The 1,428-nt window shown below is 39.6% G+C and overlaps 1 protein-coding gene across 1 annotated transcript in view; it reads right to left on the bottom strand.

Moving 5' to 3' along the window:
- The window catches only part of GRHL2 (grainyhead-like 2 (Drosophila)), a gene marked incomplete at both ends in the record, with an annotated part of 28,739 nt that extends 27,589 nt beyond the window's left edge, over positions 1-1,150 (bottom strand). Inside the window, one exon of the mRNA XM_009707126.1 lies at positions 961-1,150. Within this exon, the coding sequence (XP_009705428.1) occupies positions 961-1,150 (190 nt within the window). The remainder of the gene's footprint in view (positions 1-960) is intronic.
- Positions 1,151-1,428: the final 278 nt, after the last annotated feature.

Raw genomic sequence — 1,428 nt, 5'->3', positions numbered from 1 at the left:
GCTACTTCTTCATGAATTACGAGGGGAGCTGGCATCGTTCTGCTGGCTTTCACAGAAGATTACCCGTTCAATGCAGCCATAGGTGACTTCAGGAGTACTGAGATAGTTTAAGTGAAACAAACAATTTCATAGTTTAGTGCTTGGTAGGCAACACTGATTCTGTTTGCAGAGTACAAAGGGGTCAGCCTGGGTTTCAGAATGAAATTTCTGCATTACACAGAGATGCACCCTGTAGGACTCTCCTCTGATTTCAGCAAACATTAAACACTACGAAATATACAAAAAAGAAAGGTGGTATCAAAACAGTAGGTAAAGCCCTGGGCTTAAAAACTGTCATATACTGAAACTGTGTCCCAGTGCTTCCCCTGTGAATTGACTTGGATTTCTGTCTCTGTGCCCAGTTCAATTTCTGTCCTTCACCTTCCTATTTAGACTGCAAACTTCCAGGGTAAGGGCTAGACCTCACTGTATGTTTGTATACAGCCTACTGCAATCATTATACAAATAAAAATAACATGGGAAACTGTCAGATGAGAGATACTCCAGTTAAAGAGCAAACTAAAACATGTGTGGAATGAACCAGAACAGCAGACAAACCTACAAATGGACAAGGCCTCCCCTTTTCCACTTTTTAAAGAATACTGCAGGTATCCGAGCACAAATAAAAAGGGGGTTAATTCATCCAATAGTCTTGCACGGGAAGATGAAGAACACTATGCTCAAAAAGAAATCATGGTGGCAAATTTAATACAGGAATTGTGATTTTGTTTTTTCTCTCCAGAACTAAACACATCAAAACAGCCTCACACAGTCTTCCTAAAACGGCAAGGCTGCTTGATGCAAGTATCGGAGAGAAAACAAGATGCAGTGACTTCTGTCTTTGAAAACTGTCTCTTTTGATGCCTTTTAGAGCAGTCCCCTGCTAGTGCAGCAGGGAGCAATAATGATGGAGTTACCTACTTTATAATAGTCATACAATAGGCCAAGAGCAGCAGCACTGTCCTCATCACCATTTATGCTCATCATAGCCTTGGTAGCTGCTGTTAGGGGATTCTCCAAATATGACTTCCAGGCTTCATCTTCGCTGGTGTAGGCTCGTCTGGTGTTGAATGAAGTGTCACTTGGCACTAAGGCCACAAGTCGCTTGTTACTGCATAAACAGGAAGAATAAAATGGTGATCCAGAAGGGATTACTTTATTCACAAGGCATGTTAAAGAACATCACATAGCTCAATGGAAGTGACATGATTACATCAAGCAAGCATCTCTGTATTAAACCTGGTGACATAAATATCTATCAGTATTAAGTATCTTCAGTACTTAACCAAAAAAACTTAAATGTGTGCAATCTTGTGACAATAATTCAAACATATTTTTACTAATATACAGATAGAGCTATCAAAATATTTAAAAACTATTGGGGAAAAA

The sequence above is a fragment of the Cariama cristata genome, unplaced genomic scaffold (assembly GCF_000690535.1).
Source record: "Cariama cristata isolate BGI_N322 unplaced genomic scaffold, ASM69053v1 scaffold21569, whole genome shotgun sequence".
Lineage (NCBI taxonomy): Eukaryota > Metazoa > Chordata > Aves > Cariamiformes > Cariamidae > Cariama > Cariama cristata.
Note: the sequence above shows the minus strand (reverse complement) of the source record. Positions and strands in the feature narration are given on the sequence as shown.